This window comes from Vicia villosa, linkage group LG1 (assembly GCF_029867415.1).
Source record: "Vicia villosa cultivar HV-30 ecotype Madison, WI linkage group LG1, Vvil1.0, whole genome shotgun sequence".
NCBI lineage: Eukaryota > Viridiplantae > Streptophyta > Magnoliopsida > Fabales > Fabaceae > Vicia > Vicia villosa.
Window position 1 is genome coordinate 11666416 of NC_081180.1, and position 25469 is coordinate 11691884.

Consider the following 25469-nt stretch of genomic DNA (forward strand, 5'->3'; position numbering starts at 1 on the left):
ATGCTTGGGCGTCGTAACAGTTTGCCAGGAGAGAGCATGCAACTTTCGACATTCCTCCGTATCACCCCACACAAACTTCCTCTGAAGTCTTTGTAATTGGTCAATACAAGACTTAGGTAATTTATTAGTCATATAGGATATAAGGGTATGGCTTCAATGACACTCTTAGCCAACGTGAGTCTACCAGCCAGGGCCAAACTATTTCTCTTCCAACCATTGAGCTTTGCAGCCACTTGCTCCACAACATACTGACAGTCCCTCTTATTGAGTTTCTTACCACTTAGGGGCACACCCAAATACTTACAAAAGCTTTTCACCTTTCTGAATTTAGTCATCAATTGCAGCTTTGTTTGCATGCTCCTGCTCACATTATTAGAAAACAAAATACTAGTTTTCTCTTGACTTATCTCCTGACCCGACATTTTACAGAAATTATCAAACGTCTCCAGCACGCACTTGATATTGTTCTCAGTTGCTTCTCCAAAAATCAGGAGGTCGTCAGCAAACATGAGATGAGAAACTCTAATACCTTGTCTTCCCAACTTGATACCCTTCCATCTCTTACAATCAACTTCATCTTCAATTAAATGAGATAGCTTATCCATGCACATAACAAAGAGATATGGAGAGATAGGGTCTCCCTGACGGATTCCCCGCTGCGGCCTAAAAAACTCGTTTCTACTACCGTTCCAATTCACATTGGTTTCAACACTAGTAATAACGTGCATAATGACATTCAACATTTTTTCCGGAATATGAATTTCACGCAAAACATGCCAAATACATTACCAGCTCAATTTAGCACTGACTCAATTTATCATAGTCTTTAAATTATATACAATTTGTTAATTTAGTTAGACACTATTAATTATGAGAATTTGTTTACCCACCTCCTAATCTTCTTAGTCACCTCTGGCGAATTTACCAAAATACCCCTTTTTTTCGGAAATACATTTCCGAAAACGTACTTTTATTGAAAAAAAAGTGTTTTCGGAAATGCACTTCCGAAAACACGAAAAAAAGAAGGTGTTTTCGGAGATGCATTTCCGAAAACACCCCTTTTTTGAGTTTTCGGAGATGCATTTCCGAAAACACCCCTTTTTGGGAGGGGTGTCTTCAGAGATGCATATCCGAAATATTCCAAGACCAAATTGGTCTTGGAATGTTTCGGATATACACTCCCGAAAGAATTCAATAATTATTAAAAAATTAAAATCAAGGTGAATCAATACAATTAATAGGTATAAAATCAAGATGAATCAATAAAATGAAGGTGAATCAATAAAATCAAGCTGAATCAAAATTTCCTAAACAATTTTAAAGTAAAAAATTATTTTACTAACTTATATAAATCAAAAACATTTTAATATCATAAGTAAATTTTGAATTATACTAACTTGTATAGAGTTAAATATAAAATTTATTCATTAAATAAAATTAAGACAAAATATTTTTTTAATTTTTTTAAACTAAATAAAAAATTATAACTCATTTTTAATTATGAATCAGAATAGAAATATATAAATATATAATAATAATTATTAATTTTGTAAGTGAAATATATAAATATATAATATATAAATATATAATAATTATTATAAATTAAAACACTCATTTTTTTAATTTTTATAATTATTATATAAATATATAAATATATTTATAATTAATATATAATAATTATTATATAAATATATAATAATTTTTATAAATATATAATAATTATTATAATTATTATATAAATATATAAATTAAAACACTGACTTTTTTAATTTTTTTTGTAAATATATAATAATTAATATAAATATATAAATAAAAAATTATAACTCATTTTGTAAGTGAAATTATTTTAATTTTTTTAATTAAAATTATTTTAAATTTTAAAATATAAATCAGAATATAAATATATAATAATTATTATTCATAACTCATAAATTATATCAAAATATATAATTATTATTATTCATTACTCATAAATTATATCAAATTTATGATATGTGAATTAATTAATATCCTAAAATTAATTTTTGGGATTTTTAAATTTTTTTTGTATTTTCGGAGATGTATCTCCGAATTAATCAAAATCCCAATTTTTGGAATTTTTTCGGAAATGCACTTAAATCTGGAAAAATTTAGAAAAAAAAATATTTATGAATTTCCGAAAGCAGGGGTAAAGTGGGGTTTTCGCTGGGGTGACCCATAGGGAAGTGGGTAAAGAAAAAACCTTAATTATTAAATATTATTTATGATCTGTTATGAAACATGTTAGTATGATGCACATGCATAGTACATGTTCATTTGTAATTTATACTGTATGATTGATTATATGGTTTTTTTACACAAGTGATTGATATATTTATTCGTGTTTTCTTTGTCTGGTTTCATTTTTCTTTATTAAGTACTTCTCTATTCAATTATCGAAAATGTTTTTCCCCTGTTTAATTTATGTCCACAGCTGACCTTGGTTGTTTTATTAAATCTGTTTCTAAATACAATTTTTTTATAAATATTATAATAAAAATTAATGAAAATTATTGCAATGTTAAATTTTTATTGATAATTTGTATGAGATTAATTGATATTTATCGTCATCGTAATTTTTTTTTACAATATCAATGCATCACAATTATTCATAAATGATATTTTAGATATAATTAAAAAAAATTAAACACATATACAAATTTATTGGTTATGATTATAAGAGAGTATAAAAATTATTTACATTATTGTATATATTTATTAATTAAATTTAATTCGTATTTACTTTTATTAAATTATTATTTATAAAAGACAGGGGCGGAGCCAAGACCCAGCTAGTCCGGGCAGGCGCCCGGGCTCAACCCCTATTTTCTTTGTACTCCCCCCAATTTAATAGTCGATTTTTAGATAAAACCAATGGCAAAATTAGAGGTGAAATTAGTAAAAATATGGTGTAAAAACTAAAACAGATGAATAATGATTGGTGTAAAGTTTGTGCCCAGACTGCATAAAATTCTTGGCTCCGCCACTGAAAGAGAATTAGTTAATATATTTATGTAGGTCAGAAGACAATATAACATTATGTCTCAAATTATGCGTATAGAATAAGAATTTAGACATTATTCTTAGAAATATATTCATAATAAAATTCTATTAAATATAATTAAAAAAAATCAAACACATATACAAATTTATTGGTTATAATTAGCGAGAATATAAAAATTATTTACATTATCGCTCATATTTATTAATTAAATTTAATTCATATTTACTTTTATAAAATTATTATTTATAAAAGAGAATTAGTTAATATATTTATTGTAGATCGCAGAAGATAATATAACATTATGTCTCAAATTATACTAATAAAATAAGAATTTAGACATTATTTTTAAAAATATAATCATAATAAAACTCTATTAAACATCAACGTATTTTAAATATACAAATCTTAAAATACAAAAGGTATGAGAAATCTTCGTGCCAACCCCCCAAATTATACATGGTATTCCCTATATTTTTTATCATAATGAGATTCTGATTAATATTACATCTCTTTTCAGAATTATACGAATAGAACAAGAATTTAGACATTATTCTTAGAAATATAATCATAAAGAATTTAGACATTATTCTTAGAAATATAATCATAATAAAATTCTATTAAACATCAACATATATTTTGAATATACAAATCTTAAAATACAAAAGGTATGAGAAATCTTCATGCCAACTCCCCCAAATTGTACATGGTATTCCCTATGTTTTTTGTGTTTGATGACAAGTTTAAACTTTTACTGCATTTTAAAGTATTTTCCATATTTTTATACATTTTTAACGCATTTTTAAAAAAATCCTGTAAAATTGCAAAGATTTTTCCGCGTTTTTTTAAAAGTTTGGTAAAAAAGCATACGTTTATCAAATTTTTTGAAGAATCCGATAAAAATGCATACATTATTCCGATTTTTTTGAAAAATTTGCAAAAATATATGCATTTTTACCGAATTTTTCAAAAAATCCGGAATATTGCCGTATATTTTAAAATAATTTATGCCTCAGTTTTGCATATTTTGGAAAATCTGGAAAATTCAATGTTCCGAATTTTTTGAAAAATCTAGTAGGCTAAAAAAATTTGTTTTATTTTTTCAATGAAGACCAAAGGCATGGATGGTACAATTGTTGGTCGACTACGCAATATAGCTGTTGGGAGGGCTCGAGAGAGGGGAGGTGATGTGGAGGACTCACATCTCAGGGCAGGAAGAGTGGCACTGACTGGTTCTCACAGGATGCGGCTGGCCAAACATGCCCAGTTTCGATCTTGATATGCTTTTGGATGGACGAGAGATGTTGAGGATGAGCCCATTAATGTGCCCCATCCGACAGAGACAGGGGAAAATATGCCCCATTCGACAGACACAGAGGTTGCCCATACTATTGAGATGGCAGAGGTGCCCCATCCTTCTGAGGTAGAGGCAACATATAACTATTGTATAGGTCACTCCATAGATTATTTCTGAGGCGCATGCTCTGCATATGGCTGCTGAGGCGCTACCTACTGATGATATAGAGGTTACTCTTCCTGTTGAGACAGATGTCCATGCCCCTGCTTCGACAGACTCATCTCTACACACAGATGAGGGGTTTCCTGATGGGCCCAATGACACTTTGGTTCTCACTGAATATGAGGATCATGTGACATTTAGATTATGGAAGGGAGAGGTATGTATATGATATTCCTCTGATGTGACTTTATTTATTAAATATACTTTGAAATTAATAGATCTTTTTTTTTTGTTACATGATCGTATTCCGCTTAAGGTGCGCCCATTCATGGGTTGAAGTTGAAGAAGTTTTTTGATGTCGTGATGCCACCGAAGGTGAAGGCGGTAGTTGATGAGTGCAGTTTCCTTCCACTGGCGGATTGTTCGCTTATCATGCTCGACGATCAGCTATTGATAGTCCTTGTTGAGCGATGGCACAAAGAGACATCTTTCTTCCATTTTCCATTTGGGGAGATGATTATTACATTGATGATGTCTCATGGTTTTTCCATATTTCACAAGAATGTAGTTTATTCATCGCTCGTATCATTAGTCAGTACATCGAGGTATATATGAGGCAGCCGCTAGGGTATACATGCTACCTCTTGTTACCATTCGATGTGAGGTACATGTGGCTATTTAATAGCCTTAAGCATTGCAGCTGGGCACGGGTGTGTTGCATTTACTGTTCTATATGTTGCTCTTGGAGAGGAGATTGTTTTAGGACCATGCAACTTGTCGGTTAAATGAGTCTATTTCAAGTATAACTAAATTATTATTTCCTATTATATTAGTTCTATTTTTGATAGCATTCATTATGGATAATCTCATAGGTTTGGTGAACCCATATGGCGAGGTTCATGGTTTGGTATCTGTTGTTGAAGATTTCGACAGTGAGATGTTTTAAAAAGGAGTTGTGTACTTCAAAGAGGGATGGCTTTACAAGGCCGTTTTAAAGTTTATTTAAAATATTAAAGTCTCTCCTAAGTCGAAGCAAGACGGACGTTATAATATCCTCAAAAGCGAAAAATTGAAAAGACTTAGAATATTTCGAGATATTTCTGAGAAATATGTGTTAACAAAGTCACGTTGTTTCACATTTAAAAGCTTCGAGCGGGAACGTTTTGAATTTCAAAATATTATATTTGATTGGAAAGACACGTGGAAACATCAGACAATCAAGGCGCATGCAAGGAGACAACGTGCGTAAGACCGTTAGGGTCGAATTAGTATAAATAAGGATCTTAGTGGTAGGATTCAGGGGTGTTCATTTTGTACAAATTACTGAAAAAATTACTCAAAAAATCACTCAAGTACCAAGCGAAAGAGAAAGAGTTTCATTGAGAATGTACGTGTAACACCAATTGCATTTTTACATTCAGTCTCAGTTTTATAAATTTACATCATGGCTTGGTATCTGTTAGCTGAAGATTTCGACAGTGAGATGTTTTAAAAAGGAGCTGTGTACTTCAAAGAGGGATGGCTTTACAAGGCCGTTTTAAAGTTTATTTAAAATATTAAAGTCTCTCCTAAGTCGAAGCAAGACGGACGTTATAATATCCTCGAAAGCGAAAAATTGAAAAGACTTAGAATATTTCGAGATATTTCTGAGAAATATGTGTTAACAAAGTCACGTTGTTTCACATTTTAAAGCTTCAAGCGGGAACATTTCGAATTTCAAAATATTAGATTTGATTGGAAAGACACGTGGAAACATCAGACAATCAAGACGCATGCAAGGAGACAACGTGCGTAAGACCGTTAGGGTCGAATTAGTATAAATAAGGATCTTATTGGTAGGATTCGGGGGTGTTCATTTTGTACAAATTACTCAAAAAATTACTCAAAAAATCACTCAAGTACCAAGCGAAAGAGAAAGAGTTTCATTGAGAATGTACGTGTAACACCAATTGCATTTTTACATTCAGTCTCAGTTTTATAAATTTACATCATTTACATATACTTGTCTTTTTCCTTCGAATCTTGTCCTTTATTTTGTCCTTTATTTTTGCCTTTATCATTACAATCGAAATCTTTTAAAGTCTTTTACTCAGATTCTATTCTTACAATTTGTGTTGCCTTTAAGTCTGTTACACGTTCGAAGTATATCTTTACAATATGAACTCAACCATAAAGACTATAAACTTTTAGACACATGTCCTAGGATTAATCTAGTCAATCCTGCAAGTAACCAAATTATATTTAATAATTTGGAAGACTAGCGGTTGTTTTACCATAAATCTCTATAAACAGTATCACAGGCAGCAAACATAGCCCATGGGGGACCTATTTAGAAATTATTTTTTTAATGTATTATTTGTATATTATGTATAGTATTGCTTGGACATTTTCACAATATTGCTTATTAGATGACATTTTGGCACTTCCATTGATGCACGATAAACATAACTTAACATTTGACAAACGATTACATAACTTAGACAAACGAGTACACAACTTAAGGAAACAATAATAAATAAGAAAAACCCAAACACTACCAGATGATTATGGACGTCTCAACAACTTGATAATGTCGTCAACAGATCTAGAAATTGTCGCATCAAACTCGATTGGTCCCTTTGTTAGCCTACGATGATATGATGTTCACATAACTTTCAAATCTTCTCATGTTTTCAACTAAATAAGATTGTATTTCACCATCCCATCAGTATCAATTCAGTCTTCATGAAACTCGATCTTACCTGCCTTTTTGTTATCCGTGTCGGGTAATAAATTATTCAACTTTGATATCAAGACGGCAGGACATGTGCTGTCTGTTGAAGTCGAAACTCTAGGGGAGTTTTTGCCCCATTGAAGTACACTTCTGCCTTAGACAAAAACTAAGGAAGAGGCATTGCAATATGCTAGTTTTAGCTACAACACATGACCTTATTTATACAACTTTGAATTCATTCAATACCACATTAATACGGCCAGTGCAATCACAATCGTATAAAAGTGTCGGCAAAACCTTAGCCATCAATTTTTGACTCTTTTATAATTACCATATTTTTCATACATGTACTAAATATCCATTATTTTCAGGATTTTGCAAAAAAAACTGGTACTATGCAAATATTTTGGACATTTTGAAATATCCGCTATGCACTACCCAATTTTTATATTAAACTACCAGATATTTTGTCCAATTTTTTTACTTAAATCTATCCAAGGACAACATGGGTATTATTGAAATATGTGGGGGAGGGGGGTTCCATGTATAAAATGAGGAGTGGCAAGAAGATTTCTCGTAAGCATGAAATAAACAAGTCTTTATCCTTCAAGTTGTCTTTTACTTTTTTTTTTACTAACATGTGTTCATATGTAAAATAAATAAATAAATGACTTATCTGAGGTGAGATAACAATCTCACTAAATTCCTTAATTAGCTTTAACCATTAAGTATCTAACTACCCAATTAACATGGTCATGGTTCAATCTTATCTTAACAATCATGATAACTTATTCATTATTTAAAACATTCAACAAGTGAGAGTAACTAGGCATATACCATGTCAACCATATAATTATATCAATTGCAAGATCTCAGCCTCATAAGGTCTCCTACAGATGAGTATAGCAACAGGGTTATGTCTATCCACTATGACTCGTAATTGGAGGACTTGAATCACATATGACCCCCTACAATTGAGTAAATAATTAGAAGAACAATCATCACATGTGACTCATAGGACATGGGTCACATATGATCCCCTATAGTTGAGTATATCACTAGGATTTTGATTATCCATTTTAACTCGTAGGACAAGGATCCATGCAAATGAGATAAAGCCAGCATTATAAATTGAGACATGTCATCGTGTTTCTCAAATTACAATCAATCATCAAGTATCAATGATTAGCATACACTAGATATAGCATGTCCAGGTTTGCCTTGGAATACTTGACCATTTGCTAAACTTTCATTATGAGTGTAATTAACTCATACGATTTCCACTTGATTAGGGGATGTCCACTCGATTAGGGGTTTTCTTCACTAAGGGTGCCATGCACATTCATGGTTAAAACTAGCCCTTTTCTTCTTAACTTTATGCTTAGGTTCACCTCTTAAGTCCTAATGATATTACAAGTCTTAAATTAGGGTTTTCTAAGCTTTAATCATGATTTTGGGACTTTAAGATTTCATGATTCGATCCATGTTTTTTCTCTGATTTGAAGGAAGTAAGAATTGACTTGATGACTACATGATTCAATTCATGCACCCTGTAATTCGAATTTCAGCAAAGAATGTGCCAAAACCTAGCCTAATTTGAATAGTAATTTACCTTGGTTCGAATCATCTACAAGAAACTTCAGATTTTCACTTCAAAACCATCATTAAACATGATCTTGAGCTCCCTAACTTATAAGGACCATTCATGCATGTTCTTAACATCATAAAACACATAAATTCATAGAGTTTCCTAGCACATACTATGTCATCTACCCTAGGATTTCATCAATAAATAATCAATTATTGGCTTCCTAAGCATACAAATTCATATTCATACTCTATCTAAAATAAAAGAAAGCACATCTTCTAAATTTAAGGCAAAAAAAAAACGTGTTGGATGGTGATGATAGACTATAGTACTCCTACTCATACACATAGAAGATGAAAATGAAAATATCCTTAGTGCATGAAAAACCGTTGAATTTTGAACTTCCTTCTTATTTTTCTTCCTAATTCGCGTGGCCTCCCCATCCAATCATGCTATAACTCAGAGTTTTTTCTTCAATTGATTTATATAGTTTTAAGATAAAATACAAAAATACCCTTCATTTTCTATTTTATTCACAAATGGTCTTTGACCTCCATAATTCACCTAAAATCGATAATTAGATATTACTAATCTTATATGAAAATATGGGAGATTACAATTCATCCACCTTAAAGAAATTTCGTCCTTGAAATTTAGACTTGAAGATGTGAGGGTAATTCAACTGCATTTCAAATTATAGTTCCCAAGTAGCTTCTCCTATAGGAGATCCTTCTCAAATGATCTTCATTAAAGGATTTTTTTTTTTAATTCCTATGGGACTTTACATTGCGGTCCACCTCTTGAATTGGCAGAGGTTGAAATGTGAGGTTCGACTTTAATTCTAATAAATTTAGTATCATTGGTTGAAAATGATCAAGCACAAACTATCTAAATTTAGATACATGGAATATGTCATGCAAACTAGATAGATGTTGTGGTAATGCTAACTAATACTCCATCATTCATATCTTCCTTATAATCTGAAGGGTCAAATGTGTCAGGGACTTAGTTTCTCTGTCTTAAATATTCATATAAACCCAACTTAGGAGTGAACTTCAAGAAAACTCAAGTGACTTTGTTTCAAGTCAGGTAAGGACTATTTAGCTCTTTATTTAAATTTAGTTTAATTTTATGTTAAGTTTGATAACTTAAAATTTTTTGTAACCAATTTAAACTATTTTGTGTTATGTTTGATAATATGTAATTTGATTAGATAACATAAATATGTGTGTTATGTTGTATCATTTGTGTTTTACTTTTGATGATTTGAATCTATTTTATGTATTGATTGGTTGGGATATTGTGTTGTTTTAGATATCAAATTTTAATTGCACTCGTTGAAAGTACAATAGTTAGAAGAACACATGATCACATAGGGATTTTGGGGAGACTGTTGTGTTTCCCTCGGAAATTCGTGAATCTCCCCCTCCAATTCAAGGAAATGGGTATTTATAAAAGATCCATTGGGCCGGACTAGAGAGCGTGTGAAACAACTCTTCTAATCCCTTAATAAGAAACATGGAAGTGGAAGACCAATTCTTTCTCAAATAATGGGAGGAAGCAATTTTTATCTTGAGCTGATATACCCAGACCGTTATTCTTTGGACACCTCATAGACCACGTGTGATTAGGGATGACAAAAAAACTCATACCCACGGGTAAAATCCATTACGGACATGAGTTGGATATCTTAACGGGTATTATAAACAGATATTTAGTTACTCGTTTCCTTACGGACAAATATACAAATTTTATGATACTCGTACCTGTGGATATCCGTATCCGTTAATAATGAATAAAATTACTTAAATATCCTTTTAAAATTAGTATAGTTGAATATTTGATAAATTACTTTTCACTAAAACCTAAAAAAACTAGTTATGCATTCCTATACCATTACATCATCATCTTCTTCTTTATGTTTCCAAAAGCAACAACAGCGATAATTTCTTCCCTTCCTCTCTCGGAGGCGGCGACTTCTACAGGTGGGTGATATTAGATTTTCCCCTCTATTTCTGCTTAAACTTATTATATTTTTCTTGTTTATTCTTCTTGCTAACTTATTTGTTTCCAATGGAGAAACCTCTATGTTAACTTGGTGTAATAAATCTAAACAAAATAGGTTTTTGTGTTGTTCTGAAGTTGTGTATCCTGTTTCTAGTTAAGCTCTTGTGGAATTTTTGAATAACAATTTTCCAGTTCAATTCATGTTAGGAAATATGTACTAGAAAGCTCACATGAAACTGATTACTACTTAATAGAAACTAACAAGATCCATATGGCTTTAACAATGGATTCATGCTTAAAGTTATTACTACTTTAATATAAATTTTTTTAACTCAAATTGATAGTTAATTTTAACGAAATATATTGATGTTATTTCTTTGTAGAATGGCTTTTGAACAAACATTTTCTCCTATGGAAAATGTATAAAACAATTTGGAACCCTCAAACATGGATGAGTCTAATACCGTCGCTTCGATGTTTCTAATGTTGAAACTAATTCAACTCCTACACAAATTAAAAATGCAACTCCACGTGAATCTCAAGATGAGACACAAGTCACACAACATACTCTGAAAATAAAGCTAACTTCATATATTTGGCTTCATCTTCAAAGGTGTACAATAGATAGAAAGATGAAGGCCATTTGCAACCGGTGTGGTACAAAACTCACTAGTGATCTAGGAAAAGGAACATCACACTTGCATAGTCATTGGAAGACCTGTGCACTTCGAAATGCTCGAGATATAAGACAAGCTATTATCTAAACTGAACAAGTTGATAATCAAATGGTAATGGTTTGTTCTTATTCATTTAATCAAGACATAGCAAAAGTGCGGTGATCAGTGCATTTTTATGCACATTCTTCTACTATTGTACTTAGGCATTTCTCTAATTTGTTTTATTAATTTTACTATTTTATTATGTTTTTAGATTTAAGTTTATTTTTTCCCTTGATTTATTTTCGTATTTTATTTTCAGCATAAGGAGCTTCTACTGTGAAAATCATAACTGGAGGTACTCATAAGTGTGCGTGAGACTAGACAACTTACTGGTTATTTGAGTCTATTACCGATATACGAGTATTTATTAAATGTTTTTATTTTATTGTTGTTTGTGGCATTAATTAACTTTTATTTCTACATTGTAGGATATACAAGCATTTCAATAGCATCTGTGATGGGAGGGTGCAACATGCCCCAGCGGATTCCCCGCGAGTGCATCTAGGTGGTGTTGTGGAGTACAAGAGGAGGCTCGATACTCTAACAATATATGATGTCATCTAGACCCCATACACATCTCATCGTGCATTTGATGACTCTTCCTTATATTCAAGTCATATGAGGTGGGAGACCTTGGTGACTAGACACTTGCCTAAGAGGTGTATGCGATAGTGTGGTTATGTCCAGGGCATCCCTCGATCAGTTCTAGGGGCTCTAACTATGGGCATTGACAGATGTTTTTAAAGTATCATCACTAGTTTTGCCCGGGCCATTAAGGCTAGTCCAGTGGAGGTTCAACACCCTTCACAATGTGAGGACGGTTACATAGGATGGTATCTCACTATATCACACCCTCGCATCATATCACCTATTATATGGTCTTTTGATGCTGGGGTTTTCCCATGTTGACATTTTTTATGTGAGGTTCTAGCCGATGATGTGTCGCCGCCACCACATCCATCCGGCACAGATGCCCAATAGTGCCTCAAGTTGATCGTTGTTATTATGGATAATCTCATGGGTTTGGTGAACTCGAATGGTGAAGTTTTTATAGGATTATCCCGACTAGCAAACATAGCCCGTGGGGGGCCTATTTAGTTTTTTTGATTTAATAGTTGTATTATTTGTATATTTTGTGGCTTAAAATACTTATCATTGTTCTTTTTATTGCATAATATTTTGGCTATTACATGTTTCAATTCGAAGATGAACATAACATAAAACCGTACAACATCTTGATTATTTCATTGATAGGTCTTGAAATATGCGTATCAAACTCGACCAGCCCCCTTGGTTACCCTACGACGAAATGATTTCCACACTACCTGTTAGACGACGAAAACATATCTAGAGGGGTGAATAGATCACCAAGCTAAAAACACCAAATAAAATATGGGTTTGAAAGTTAATAGAAAAGAGTGCTAGCGGAAGGTATTCTTATATATCAAATAAATCGTCTATACGAACCAAGTTATTGGAACTCTGATATGCAATAATCTATATGGAATGAACAACACAATAAAATGAATTAATTGACTTGAATCAAACAACACAATAATATTCATTTATACCAAGTTATTTGCATGGCTATTTCCAATGATAACAAACAAAAATGTAAAGCTATGCAATTTATCAAACACTTGGTGTGCGAACGAATTTCCAGAATTTTTCTTTAAGTTGTGTTGATATGAAAACCACTTATAATCAAAGTGATCATAAGCTAATCAACACACCACTTTAAACAAATACAATTGCAGAAAAATTCTTACGAGTCGATCGATCAAACAATGTTATTCGACAAATTGCGTAAAGAAAATAAAGTAGGTAAAGAGATGAGAGAGATCGACACGAGGATTTGTAGTTCCCCGTGTTGTTCTCGCGTGTGGGTACGTCTTCCCCTAATTCCAATTTTGGAATTAGGAAATTTTTTACTATGCAAAAAGTTGATTACCAAAGAGGTGTTCAAGAGCAACCCGACAAACCCAACCGTTTGATGTTTATTCAACCCATTTTCTTTTTTTGATCTTAAGCAAGATCAAGACACTATAGTTACCAATTGATTATTGACTATTGCTACTGCTTTGCGTTCTTTACCTCGAAAGTTTTCGCGCACGATCAATTGTATTCATTGTAACACAAGCTTTCAATTTGATTTGTCGTTCTCTCACTACTCCTTTGCGAGTTTCCAAAACTCTAAAGCTCTCACTTGGCCGCAATCCTCTATTAAAAGTCTGGCACGAAAACCCTTAAATCTACCAAAGATCTTGGAGGACAAGCTCACGGTTTTTTCTGAATGAAACCCCCTGCAAATCTCAACCTAACATTCTCGACTACACAAGAACCTAATTGGACATTTCGAACCTCGTCTATATGGCACCCTAACAAAAGATGATTATGTGTGATTTGTCAGTGTGTATGCATATGTTGGTGGTTGAAGATGAAGAGCAAATGCAGTAAGTGTTTATAGTTTCATCAAGTTGGTGTGATGCATAAATGATGTATTTATAGTTGTGGAAGTTTGGTGACAAGGTGAGGAAATTCATAATTCAAAGAAATTAAAGAAACTGACTTATGAAATAATATGTGCTGGCCTATTGGTTAAATTTGCCGACACATAGTGTTAAAAATAACAACATGTGCAAGCCTGAATGTCGTATGTGCCGATTCATATGAATATTTCGTTCAGTATGTGCCAGCATGTGATTATGTATGTGTCAGCCTATGAAACAGAGCCTACATGCTTCATTATTGAGTTGCATGTGCCGACCTGAAGATTGTACGTGCCAACACATGAGAATAATTCCTTTAGTATGTGTCGGCCTGTAATTGAGTATGTGTCAGCCTATGAAACATAAGTTATATGCTTCATTATTGAGTTACATGTGCCGACCTGAAAAGCCTATGTGCTGGCACATGTAATGCATTTTTGTGCAGAAAACTGTTGTTTTTGATGATTCCTAAGACCTCTAATGCAAGGGTGGCACACAAACTCATAGATACCATCCAATATACAAAATGCTAAGTTTTCCTATAGTTTTGACATCATACAAAACATCTAATGGTGAAGTTGCACTCACATGATCGTCACATCTTCATTGGTCTCCAACTCAATCAAATTATATTTCACCTTCCATTACTAATGCAATCTTCACGAAACTCGATCTTTCTCACCCTTATGTTATCGGTATTATGCAGCAATTCATTCAACTTAGATGTGAAGTTGGCGAGTGATGTGGTGTCATCTGGAAGCTTGACTCAACAGGAGGTTTGTCTCTGTTGAAGTATACTTTTGCCTGAATAAAAAACAGAGGAAGACGCATTTTTGAGATGTCTTTTTCTATAACATGCGCCCCTATTTATACAACTTTGGATTCTTTCTAGACCACACAAAATTGCCGATGAAATCACAACCCTATAAAACTATCGGCAAAATCCTGATTGATAAAAAATTTAAGTCAATACACTACCGAAATTTCACCCTTCAACTAAAATTCTTGTACAAAATAGTAGATTTTGAAATTTCTAAAAAAAATTATAGATTACTGAAAATTTCAAATGAACTATCTAAATATTCGTACATACATAAAATTCTAACATCATACCAAAAATTTAATTCTAAAAAGTAGTTTTTTTTACCAGAAATATTTTCTATATTAAAAAAGTATGAAAGGTTCTGGATTTTATTTGACAATTTCTTTATAGACCCCATGTGGGGATAACCCCTACAGAAAATTCTACAATACCCCTGCTTCGAAGATGTATCTCCAATGCCTTTTCATCAACATCAAGCCACAAACAACAATGACACAAACCTACCCGCTCCTAGTTTTTGTCTACTTCAGCCGTGGTTACCAGATACCGTTCTAATTTCGCTTCTCGCGCGACATGCCATATGCAGAATATATAACGTCGCTTAACTCTCTCTCGCAATACCCGAAAAATCGGAAGGTTGTCAAGCTTGAGTATCGCTCGCCTTCGCTTAACGACGAGGGGGACGTCCAGTTCACCCCATTTGAAGTCAAGAACGACGAAGATTTAGCGGTTTTGTGGACAACTTTCGACCGATTTTCTTCAAAGATTTTGATCGAGTTGGATGCGAAACTTCAAAGATCGGGAGCCGACGTTATCAAAATGTTGACTCATCCTCAACTACCCATGTTTAACAATATGTAACTTTAATTTCATGTTGTGTAATCCTTGTAATTTTGATGTTTTATGATAAATCGAAGCGTTGTTCGTTTGTTTTATGTTTTCTGTATCAGACAATATTTCGGAAGTGCATTTCCGAAATATTCCAAGGGAGTGAATTCGGAAGTGTATCTCCGAAGTCACATTTTTCTGAAGAAAAAAAGTGTTTCCGGAAGTACATCTCCGAAATCATTTTTTTTCCAGAAAAATAAGGTGTTTTCGAAAGTGCACATCCGAAACCATATTTTTTTTTCATAAGATAACTTCGGAGATGCACTTCCAAAATATAGAAGCATTTTTAAAATTTCGTCGCTGATTTTCAAGAAAGTTGGGGGTAAAAAAAAAATTGTCTTTTATTTTGGGGTGCAAGTTAAATTCTCCGACCCTACCACTAAATCAAAGCCCAAAACAAAGTTTCGAATTACTCTAAAAAAAGCGAGTCTAAAGAAGTTTCCTTGTCACGCATATAAGCGCATGGGACCGACCATCATGGCGCCATAAATCCCAACCAAAACACAACCCCCACAATTCTCATCCTACACTTACAAACTTCCACATGGCAAATCATTACACCAAATCCACTTGTCATATCCCAATTGGCAACACAAAACCAAAATCCAAACCCGAAGACACTATCATTACCCACCCGCCCAAAAAAACCCAACAAAAAAAAAAACAGATTTAATTCAATTTCATCATTCAAATTCAGACACCGCTTAGAATCAAAGACATAAATAGTTATTAGATCTAAAACAAAGAAGAAGAAGAAGAAGCTCTTTATCAAAAACAACAATGCATTCAACTGAAGGAGACTTAGATCTTAGGGTAAAAAAATCTCAATTAATCTTCCTAACTTTTTTGCTTCTTCAATTTAATTATTTAATTTATTTCCCTAACTGTCTCATTTTTTTGTAGCAATCTTCTCATTCTTCTTTCACCACCGGGTTAGTTAAACTCAAACCCTAACTGTCTCTTTTCGTTAGTTTCAGTTTCTCCATTTTTCTCTCTCTTAGGGTTTTCGTTTTCGTTTTCGCTCTGGAACGGCATTGTTGTTTTCGTTTTCAGAGAAAACGCATTCGCCGATGTAGGGAATTTGGAACACTGCGCCAAGTATTTGAACCAATCGCTCGTCACATTTGGTTTTCCTGCTTCGCTCGATCTATTCGCAAACGATCCTGTAAGAATTGATCTTCGAAATGAAATTGTTGTGAAAATGGCGTTGTTTTTGAAAATTTTGATTATGTGGTGTTTAGGTTTCGATAGCGAGGACTTGCAACTGTATATACTTTTTGCTTCAGCAGAGACAGCGTGATGTTGAGTTTAGAGAGTCGGCGAATGAACAAAGACAACGGTAATTGTTTGGTAACTGACATTAGGTTGATATTTGTGTTTGTGAGGTTGATTTGTTTAAATGTAAGTGTTTTGATTTTGATGTCGTAGATTGTTATCTGATATATCGAGATTTGAGGCCAAAGTTGAGAGGCTTGAAGGGCAAATACAAACTAAAGACAGAGAGATAGCGACGTTAACTAGGAAGGTGAGGAGGTGATTTTGAAATATAATTTTGGTAAATGTCAAGCATTGAATGGTTGAAAGTGTATCTATGATATGAGCATTGATGGTTTCCTTATTTACAAAATAATACTACTCATCTGTTTCAAAATGACTGTCACTCACTTTTCAATGTAGAAATGATTGTAAAATTTGTTTCAAAATCAGTGTCACCCACTTTCCAATTGTATCCCTTAATTATTATTTTGTACACTACTTCCAACACATTAATAAGTTAAATATAGTAAAAGTGTTATGTCTCATGACAATATTATTACATTTCTTGATATGTGTGCAACAATTTTAAACGACATTCATTTTGAAACGGAGGGAGTACTAGTTATGTTTGTTTTTGTTATTTAATGGTGGGAGTATTCCTAAGTTATTTGTTCTTGTTAGGAAGCTAAAAACACTGCAGCTCTTAAGGCCACAATTGACAAGCTGCAACAGGAGAGGGATGAATTTCAGAGGATGGTTATTGGTAATCAGGTTAGAGGCTGTCTTTACTATGATTTTATTTTTTGTGTATTGTTCATATACCTGTAATTCAAAATGGATAAGCTCTGACTGTTTATTAATTTGACTATGTGGTCGGTGCCAAAGCAAGTAAGGACTCAACAAGTACATGAGATGAAGAAGAAGGAAAAGGAATACATAAAATTGCAGGTAGATATCCTTTGACTTTTATTGTACAAATGAGAATGGTATTTTGGCAACTTGTGCATCTATATGGTAGGGATTTTACCATTGAATTATTTCATGATTCCTCAAATTATTAGATTTGGATTTTCGAAGTATGAAGGGCTGGCATTATACTTGCAGGAGAGACTAAACCAAGTATTGATGGAGAAGAAGAAAGAATCTAGGTCGGGCATGGAGATAATGAATTTGCTTCAGGTATCAATCATCAATATAATTTGAATGTTGCTCCTAACTTGTTAGATCGCAGATTTGTGATAATTTGGTACTTGTGATGTGTGTATACAGAAAGAAGGGAGGCCACGTGGGACTTGGAATGGGAAGAAAACAGACAATGATTTTTATAAAAAGATTGTATGCTAGCTTTCACCCTATCATTATAAACTTTAAATCCTCGACATTCTCCACCATTCATAGTTTATTTATAATAATGGAAGGTGGATGCTTATGAGGTGAAAAATCAAGAACTGATAGCGGAAAATGCTGATTTAAGAGCATTATTGAGATCAATGCAGGTGAGTTCCTGATTTGTAATTGTTATTATTTGATGAAAATTCTACTTGTAGACATGTACAAACGCTGCCTGTTTGTTCTCTTGCCATGTTTCAGTCATTCTCCTTGATATGATTTTGGATCATCCAGCAACTTTTCATTTCTTAACACTCGTTCAATGTATTTTGCTTTCTTAATGTGTTCATTCTTTAAGAGTTTTTGTGTATGCGTGCAAGCGTGCACACACACATCAATTAGTTTGGCAATTTCATATATTACCTTTTTCATCTTTATGAATTTGTGCCTTGGGACTGATTTTAGAATTGAAATCATTAAAGAGAAACATGGAGTGACACCTATTGTAAAGAAAATGGTAGTCTCGTTGTAGGTAGTTTGGGCACAAGAGGAGAAAACTGTTAAAGCATCCGTAAGGTTGGTAGACCAAATGAAGGTCAGTCTAATAGTAGAGGTAGGAGATTAAGGATATCTGCAGACCAAACCATTATAAATGTGGAATTAAATGTCAACCTTTAGACATGCCTTATTATAGGATACTATGGCACTGTTTAGGTTTGGTGGTTGTTGCTGATTGATTGTTAGACACGAAAACAACACGTTAATTGTTTTGATGTATTCAGGGAACTAATTGTTTTAGTGGTGCAAAGTACAAATGGATGGAGGATGGTAGTAACTAATTTGGACGGGTAAAAAGGAGAATATTAATTCTGTAAAAAATTTGGTCTTGTAGCTTTCAGTATATTTCTTCTTTTGTTTTTCATCCATCTTTGTCAGTTTTATATTTTGATTAGGCTCTCACTTCCTTCTAATGGTCATTGTTCTATGATGACCATCCCTCTAAAGCAGAGGGTTTGACCTAGGTTATTAGATTTGTGAGTGTAATGAATACTGATTACAGGTGGATATGCGTGATTTCTTAAATGCTCCTAATGGACTACCAAATCAATCTCCCACTCCAAATGAAAGAGCTGAAAGTAATCCTTCGCAATCTCCGCTGGTTGGGAGAACGGTGTGGAAACTTACTTATCTTTTGTACATTGTGCGTACTGTCAAACTGCTCTATGAAATTTATATGTTTGATAATTGCAGGACGTATTTGATCTTCCTTTTCACATGGCCAGAGATCAAATTGAAGAGAGTCTTAGAACCAAGATGGCTTCTATAAAGGTTATTACTTATTAGTATCACTTTTTGGTTTCCATGTTAAGTATTTGCATATATGGATTGTTTGTGTTTTGGTTGTTAATGGCTTGAAATTTCAAATATGAAGGAGCGCATGGTTCAATTGCAAGATGCTCAGAAAGAGGCAGACGTCACTTCGGAAGCTACCGAGAGGGAACTTGAGCTTGAAGCTCAACTTGTTGAAGCAAGGAGCATCATACAAGAGCAGGTAATGTTTTATGCTCTCACAATTGCAATCACTAGTTAGGTCCAAAGACATTTTGACACCTGTTTTACTATGATGCAAAATAACAGAAGCTGATGTTTTTTATTTCGAAAAGCCCTTCTTTTTTTTTTTTTTTTATGTATTATGGTGTTTGGCCAATACAAAATTGTTCTTTATGATGACAGCAGAAAAATAAAACTACTTTTAAAGGAAGCAAGAATTGGTGTTTCATTGAGGATTGATATATGCCTACAACATGCAACTCCATATCTTTTGGCGGGTCCAGTCCTAAACATGTATCTATTTTCCAAACGGCTCCCTTTCAACAAATCCATGGGCTTTTTCTTTTTTTGCCATTGAATTTTCTGGCAGTAGTTTGCTTAGTGCTGGACCGTGTTAACTTCATTTTAAATTTACGAGAGTAATGTGATAATATGTTGTGTTGCAGGAATCTATAATGGCTAAACATCTTGCAAAGTCTGACAGACCAAGGTATACTTGGTGTTCTCTATTTATTAAGAACTGTCTAATATGTATAGCTGCAGTAAATTGATTTACTTTTTGAATTTTATAGGGAATCGGCACCGGCTGAGGTACGTATTTATGTTTATGTTGCCTGTTTCAAGTTTTGGGTTTGTACTCGGTTATGTCAATTTATAATCAACCTATCAACCTAATTTTATACAGCCTTAGAGTCCTAAGGTTTTTTTATAGTGTATTTTTGGTGGTTGGTGGAGTACTGGTATTTGGAAATGCATCTTTGGAGGTATAATTTAAGTGAGATGTGTTTTATTGTCTAATGATTAGGGCCTCAAACAAAATTGTTGCATGGCTATATCTAGGAGTCTGGGTTTCTTAAATTTCTTAGTCTGGTATTTTTTTTCCTTCTTGTTTTCAGTTCAGAAAAAGCATCTAATAGATTATGTCTTCTAGATGCTTGAGGTTATAGGAGTAACCAGTTTGTTGAGGTAGATTATGTCTTCTGTTTTCTTAAATTTTTTACTCCTGGATTGAACTTTATGGCGAAAGTTGATCCATGTAGCCGACCCCACTTAGTGGGATAAGGTTTGGTTGTTGGTTGTTGGTTGTTGTATGTTTATTGAGGTTATGGGAGTAACCAGTTTTGTTTGTAAGAGTGCAACTTTCAAAAGAAGATTATGTGTCACTAATTTATCAGTTGATACAATTTAATAGTGTTGCGGTAGGAAAAGATGTGTGACAAACTTTTAATGTTTTGTGATTTTGAGTAACCAGCTCTTTTTTGTATCTTCTCAGTCTCAGACACCCAGTTTTGAAGATAAACTAGCGTGTACTAGAAATTAGGGCCTAGCGTGTACTAGAAATTAGGGCTTTAAAGAACAACAGAAATGAGATTTAATCACACTTGTTCCTCTGCTGGCAGCAGAAGGGATAAGCTATTAATGTTAACATGGTCTGTGTCATGTTGATAGGGGTAGTGCTAGACTGGGAGCATATGGTGTAGAAATGGTGGTGGTGAAGATGGCATTTAGCATCAACCTTTTTTGAGGTCTTTGTTGCTGATTCTTTTGTTTTTACAATACTTTCATCTCGTTCACCTCAGAACGTTCATTGAAGTATGATTATGAGATCAGTGTCGTTGGTGGTGAAAGCCCAAAAATCTGTCATACGAACATGTCATTGCGGCTTATGGCACCGCCATGGCGGACATGCCATTATGCCATGGTGGCACCATGGTCCCAATATAACAACACTGTATGAGATTTGATCATAAAGTTAAAATCTTCCTCACGAATGATTGTGCGATCATTCTGGTAAATGGAAGTCTGTAATATCTAATTTGGCAAAACTATTAATTTCTTATCAGTTGGTCACATAATGGTTTGTCTGCAATTGTGATATTGTTCTTTTCTGATTTACAGGGAGTATGCAACTAACATTATGCCCAGGTTTCATGCTTGTCATGATTACTTACATTGGCTCCATGTAACTAATCTTGCTTGTCCATTCTGCATTACCCCCTTAGTTGATGATGTAACAACAGGCCCTCTAACCGTCGAATGTCATTGTTATTACTATGATATTATTGTTATTAGTATGATATTGTAATTATTGATATTGTAGCTTTGAAACTGCTTCTGGAAGAAACTAGTTATATATGTCCGGAGGATCACTTAAACTTTCATAGCATTTAAGATTTGTAGCTAGGAAGACTTTATGAGTTAGTAATTATAAAGTATGATTCAGTATAGTTTTACAATTTTTCAATGCAGCATCTGCACTTTCTATCCTATGTATGTTAGTTCATAAACATGCAAACCAAACAATTAATCAGTGTACACTAATTACAATAACACAAATTCACATGGGTTGAACTATCAGTATTAAAGTGCATTCAGATGCAAAAGAAGCACTGATTAGACCAGTTATGAATAATATAGGTGATAAATTTTCCACATATTTGGAAAAAAATAATGAATGAAGATGGGTGTGAGTTGTATATTTCCTTTATTTTTCTAAAGTAAAGGTATAAGCATAAATAATACTATCATTATTTTCAATTACGCCTTGTAATTGAAACAAGAACTCTGCTCATGTTCATTGGGAAACATCCTCCAAACACTGGCTTGACAGTACGCTCCGAGCATGAGTACACGGAGTTCAATGAAGAATGAGTACTCTTCATCGTTGACATTGACGAGGAGGAAGAAGAAAAGCTCGAACCACGAGGCGATGCCATAGATTCAGAATCAGAGCTACAATCCAACCATGATAGTGCATCAAAATCTTGATGAAAACAATCTTCTTGTGGCTTCCTGCTTTTGATTTTGATAACCCTTTTCTTCCACAATTTCAGCTTTGACATAGTTGAAGGTGATTTCTTGCTGTCCAAAATGCATGGTTTTGCTAGCCCCGAACTATGAAATTTTGGCGGTGGAGTGAGTGGCAGAAGCTCTTTTGCCGGTGATGATTCTTTTGCTATCCCTGGTTGCATTTCCCATTTGAATGGAACACCTTCTCCACTTCTATAATATGATATACGAGAGGAACATCCCACAGAGGATTTCCTTGATAGAATCTTATTGCTTTCAATCTCAAATAAACCCATTTCACCTTTTCCTAGTACCAAAATTATGGAAGAGAAAAATAAGTTGCATATGTTTATATAGGATTCCGTCCATTCAACCGTTTGACCATCAGTTATTATCATTATTTAAAAACTATGTATCTTGTTGGGTGACTATTCATCATGATTAGTAATGTTATTGCTTGTAGTTTGAGTGACTTGAAGTCTTTTTGTATTGAGAAGGAAACAAATTGTAAGCAAAGTGAAAATGTATCTTAGTTTCTAAGTCTTTGGCATGATAAACCTTTTATATTGTATGTTTGCCGGCCTCTGTTGCTAAACCCTAAGAGTGTGTTTGGATGAAGCATTTTAATGGGGTAATGTAATGTTTTGAGGGAATTCAAAATGATTTTTACAAAATTTATTGTTTGGATACAAAAATAAAGAATTGTTAAAATGATGGAAATTTATGGAGTATTTTATTTAAGTTAAATTTAATCATTTTGAAATGACACCAAAAACCAAAGAATTTGAAATTCCTTCATATTCCAAAAAATATATTTGTTACTATTATTTCTTCAAATTTTACAAATTGGTCCTCATATTTTTCAAAATTTCAAAATTGACCCTAATTTTTTTAAAAAAATTGCAAATTAGTCCTTAATTTTTAAATTTTACAATTTGGTCCTTCAAATTTTTAAAAATTACAATTTAGTCCCTACTTTCCAATTTTTTTATTTGGTCCAAAAAATGTATATTTTATAAAAAAAGACCCCAAAAATCTAACAATGAATTACCTTAATACTCTATCCAAACAAAATAATTTAAAATGAATGGATTTCAATTGAATCATTTGAATTGCTTTGAATTTTAAATTCCTTTAAAATTTCCAATTACCTCATCCAAACACACTCTAAAGACTTGGCCTCCATTTTAGATAGCTTCTCACACATGTAGATTGCTATACATTATTTTTGAATCATATATGAGTGACGAAGCTGAGATTTTCATTGACCTTTTCGTCCCTATATATTTTTCATACCTAACTACGATGTTAGCCAAATTCGGTGGTGTTTTTTCACTAAGTTGTAACTTAGTCTCATTCCCAAAACCCATCGACTATGTTTTTCATAAATGGATTATTAGCTACAACTTTCCCTTCGAAACTTGATAACCTTCTCGATTGATAAGAAAGCAAAATCCATTACTTTGGAAATTATTAACTAACAAGTGTTTGGTTCATTGACTTCGAATGAATGCGATTGCTACAAGTTATTACTTCAATTTCTTTATTACAAGAACGGAGTGGACTTTGGACAATAGTGAATTTTTAACTATATCGTGCAATTTTGATTAGTACTACTATATTACTTATGAGTATGATTCAATTGACCGACACTAACTTATCACTTTATTTTAAATCACTTTCTACTCTTGTTTATTTTATTTTGGTGATTTAGTCAGATTAGAGTATTTAAAATTTATAAAATTAAATTTAATCAAAAGATAAATTGATAATTATTAATGCAAAATAAAATCTGTTTTTATTTTGTAAAAACAAAACAAAATTTATTTTCATTTATACTAGTTTCTAATATAATTACAACATCCTTTATAATTACTTGTAGAAATATTGATGGAAAATTTGTCTTTACCAATTAACATTTTATGAGCCTCTGTTATATTTGAAATTCAAATATTTGAATCTTAGCATTTGTATTTGCTTGTGTAAAGGTAAAATGACTAACAATAAGACAATTTTTTTATAGACTTCCAGCTTCTTATTAACTCGTAGCAAAATTTCATAAATGTCCCTATAATTTGGAGATGCATCTCCGAAGATATTAAAAAGCGTGATTTTGATATGCATCTCCGAAATCAATTTTTTTAATAAAAAAAGTGTTTTCGGATATGCATATCCGAAATCACCATTTCAGAGATTCATCTCCGAAATATACTGCGTTTTTCTGTTAACTCAAAACAGCCACCCCCACTTTTCATTCTACCAAAAACATAAAATTTTCCACACTACACCCATTTCGTCCAACTTCTACACAAACTACACTTGCTCTATAACATCAAAGGATTCAAAGGCTCATTCAAAGGCAACTCAAAGCTTCATAAAATTTGTAAGTTTCCAAACTTTGAACTCTAGCATTAATAATCTTATTAGGGCTGTTGGAAATTAGCAAAATGTTGTAGGTTGAAGTTATTGTGGGTCAATGGTTGTGTTTAGTTGATAAAAATTGGATTTTGAATGGGTTAAGGCAAGAAATGAGTGACTGCAAAAATGGAGAATCACTGGGGTTTTCGGAAGTGCATTTTCGAAATCACCTCTGACCAACTTCAGAAATGCACTTCCGAAATGAAGTCTGAACTGATTTTTTTTTCTAAATTGTTTCAAAGTCTTACCGATTTTAATTTTTTTAGGAAAATGTTAGGAAATCAGGCATGACTTAAACAGGGTAGGGAGACCCAGACGACATCGGCTCGACGAGAGCGCGCTGCAAAGCTAGCAGCGACACGGGGACGGGGACGGGGACGGGGTCGAGTACAAGTATCCGTCCAAATGGATAATGCGCC

The 25469-nt window shown here is 33.1% G+C and overlaps 2 protein-coding genes across 6 annotated transcripts; one reads left to right on the forward strand and one right to left on the reverse strand.

Moving 5' to 3' along the window:
* The first annotated feature begins 16363 nt into the window (after positions 1 to 16363).
* LOC131628559 (uncharacterized) lies at positions 16364 to 22070 on the forward strand. Of its 5 annotated transcripts, XR_009291849.1 has the most exons (18): positions 16364 to 16518; positions 16609 to 16637; positions 16759 to 16870; positions 16947 to 17044; positions 17134 to 17230; positions 17644 to 17733; positions 17848 to 17910; positions 18067 to 18141; positions 18232 to 18297; positions 18381 to 18458; positions 19352 to 19462; positions 19543 to 19620; positions 19724 to 19843; positions 20026 to 20136; positions 20289 to 20332; positions 20415 to 20433; positions 21292 to 21368; positions 21742 to 22070. XR_009291849.1 is itself a non-coding variant. In XM_058899392.1 (16 exons), exons 1-16 carry the CDS (start codon positions 16486 to 16488, stop codon positions 21754 to 21756), a joined length of 1128 nt encoding a protein of 375 aa, XP_058755375.1. In that variant the 5' UTR covers positions 16365 to 16485; the 3' UTR covers positions 21757 to 22070. The 5 variants fall into 5 exon arrangements, 1 of the variants encoding a protein (XP_058755375.1); XR_009291848.1 differs by lacking the exon at positions 21292 to 21368; XR_009291850.1 differs by lacking the exon at positions 21292 to 21368 and having other exon boundaries at positions 20029 to 20136.
* Positions 22071 to 22237: 167 nt separating this feature from the next.
* On the reverse strand, positions 22238 to 22948 carry LOC131628577 (uncharacterized). The gene has a single exon (XM_058899413.1). It carries the CDS (start codon positions 22926 to 22928, stop codon positions 22377 to 22379), a length of 552 nt encoding a protein of 183 aa, XP_058755396.1. The 5' UTR covers positions 22929 to 22948; the 3' UTR covers positions 22238 to 22376.
* Positions 22949 to 25469: the final 2521 nt, after the last annotated feature.

Coding starts and splice junctions, on each gene's coding strand:
- LOC131628559 (XM_058899392.1), top strand. CDS start 16,486: ATGCATTCAACTGAAGGAGACTTAGATCTTAGG. Junction 17,231..17,643: donor TAGCGACGTTAACTAGGAAG/GTGAGGAGGTGA, acceptor TGTTCTTGTTAG/GAAGCTAAAAACACTGCAGC. Junction 19,844..20,288: donor GGAGCATCATACAAGAGCAG/GTAATGTTTTAT, acceptor GTTGTGTTGCAG/GAATCTATAATGGCTAAACA.
- LOC131628577 (XM_058899413.1), bottom strand. CDS start 22,928: ATGGGTTTATTTGAGATTGAAAGCAATAAGATTCTATCAAGGAAATCC.